The sequence below is a fragment of the Sphaeroforma arctica genome (assembly GCF_001186125.1).
Source record: "Sphaeroforma arctica JP610 unplaced genomic scaffold supercont1.2851, whole genome shotgun sequence".
In the NCBI taxonomy this organism is placed as follows: Eukaryota; class Ichthyosporea; order Ichthyophonida; genus Sphaeroforma; species Sphaeroforma arctica.
Genome location: NW_014037707.1, coordinates 2,489 through 4,699, shown reverse-complemented (window position 1 = coordinate 4,699; position 2,211 = coordinate 2,489). Strand labels below are relative to the sequence as shown.

Sequence of the window (2,211 nt, the reverse complement as noted above, 5' to 3'; positions counted from 1 at the left end):
GGTGTTGTGTGTGTGTGTGTGTGTGTGTGTGTGTGTGTGTGTGTATGTGTGTGTGTGTGTGTGTATGTGTTTATATATATATATATATATCCATGTATGGAATAATATCCACACTTGGCAGTATCGGTACCTTCTTGTCTGGTAGGTCCAAAACTTCGAAACACTGCAAGGTTTTCTTTCACTATAGTTGACGTCACATACTTCGGTTTGTGACCCTGTTACTTATATTCTCGCGTCTGTTTGTGCTAATTGTCTGTAGCCCGGTTGTGCTCTGACTGACAGGTAAAGTTATGTTACTATACTTCTGTCCATATAAAAGTGTTGTGCGCCTGAGTCCACAAGTGCCCTGTATATACTATACCATTAATCTATCAATGTGTAATCTTTGGCCGTGGTGCGGGAAGCAAGGATAGAGGTTGGTAATTTATATCATTCGCATTTATTGACAACGTTTCTTCATCTGTATATACTTTCAACCTGTCGGCCAGGTCAACCATGTTTGCTTCCGCCCACCAGTTGTTTCAGGATCCGTCGCTATCAGTTAGCTCCTCTACCTTCAAGAGCGGCAGGCACTGGAGCTACTGCATCATCTGACGCAACTGAACTCCCACCATCGACCGGCGTAGTCAAATTGACGCTCCGCTGCTCAGCAAGAAATACAGCCGCGCGATCGCGAGCTGTTGCCACTTCACCACTAGGGTTACGCGCCTCGAGCGTGCAACGCAATAGAGGGGTAACACCTGGCTCGCTCAAGAGACTCTCTTTCTTGATGAGCCAGTTGTGCTCAGCGTATCTATACCTTACGAGGTACTACCACCAGAACTCCAGGCTAATTATTCGCCTGTTCTAACGCCCGGCCATGAGTCGCCCGTCCTCGAGGGTATTATAGACCCAGAGGCAGATAAAAATACTCCGCCATCTTTATCCAACTGGGATGACAATCGTCGGAAACCAGTTAAGACTGGGTATGTCATCCAGACGCAATCACCCAAGATTATAATACCAACTACTATCCAAGGAACAGAGCACCGAAAGGCCTCGACCTTCGAAACACTGCAAGGTTTTCTTCCACTATAGTTGACGTCACATACTTCGGTTTGTGACCCTGTTACTTATATTCTCGCGTCTGTTTGTGCTAATTGTCTGTAGCCCGGTTGTGCTCTGACTGACAGATAAAGTTATGTTACTATACTTCTGTCCATACAAAAGTGTTGTGCGCGCACAAAACATAACCAGAGTCTTTATTAATAATCCATTAACACCCACACACCAACGCAGTCCTCTGAAAATGCCAACAGCAACCAGAGCAGGCGTGTACAGTGGGGGAGAAGGGAGTGAAGGCGCGAATGACGTGGGAGTCAGCCCAATGGGTGGGCCAAGCCCAGGCAATAGTTCGGGCCAACCTACACCAGCGGGGGTACCCATTGCAGCGTCAGCAATGCGTCTAGAAATAGACAAGAATATCTGTCAAGGCAATCATGTTCCGGTGAGTCGGTTTGTGTTCAAGTTGGAGCAAACAGCACCGGTACCCAAACCAACTCTACACAAGACGAGGGTAGGTATCCACGATCAACAGCCAGAGCGCCGCATACCACTAGTGGATGCGGAGCTCAGACGATGATATGACCAAGCGATCAATGACTGTGGTGACGATGAGGAAGATCAGCTCATACAAATAGGTCTATACATTAGTGAGTTAGAGCTCATGCGTTCTCGCTTGGGCGATCAGAACGCTATGGCACAAATACCAAAGAGCTACTAGCACTGGTGTACAGTCTGGAACATATCTCCAAATACATCAAATGAGGGGACATAGCACTGTGGACAGATCACAAAGCGCTCACGCAAATGAACAGTCAACAGACGTTACGCCCAATGCTAGCCAAATGGATAGCAAAAACGTTCCACCACCATTTCTCCATCATACATGTCCCAGGCAAGGACAACCGGATGGCAGACATGTTGTCGCGTCTCCATGAAATACTTTTAGTACTAAAGAGTCAAAAGTAATACAAAAAGCGAATGAGGCAACACATAATACCCAAGAGTACACCACTTTGGAAACGATCATGCCCATAACCAAATCGGCTATAGACTGGATGTTACATCCCAGATTCTATCAAGAAGCGGAACGAAGATTTAGAAAGTTCACCGTAGATCTGTTTGCATCGGCACACAATGCACACACAGATCAATACTACACCAAAGGAC

At 46.5% G+C, this 2,211-nt stretch overlaps 1 protein-coding gene across 1 annotated transcript; it reads left to right on the top strand.

Annotated features, from left to right (window-relative positions):
- Nucleotides 1-92: 92 nt before the first annotated feature.
- On the top strand, nt 93-1,621 carry SARC_13054 (hypothetical protein; the record flags this gene model as incomplete). Its single annotated transcript, XM_014292824.1, has 3 exons — nt 93-141; nt 779-965; nt 1,279-1,621. The coding sequence occupies 3 exons, from the start codon at nt 93-95 to the stop codon at nt 1,619-1,621; spliced, it is 579 nt and encodes a 192-aa protein (XP_014148299.1).
- Between the last annotated feature and the right edge of the window lie 590 nt (nt 1,622-2,211).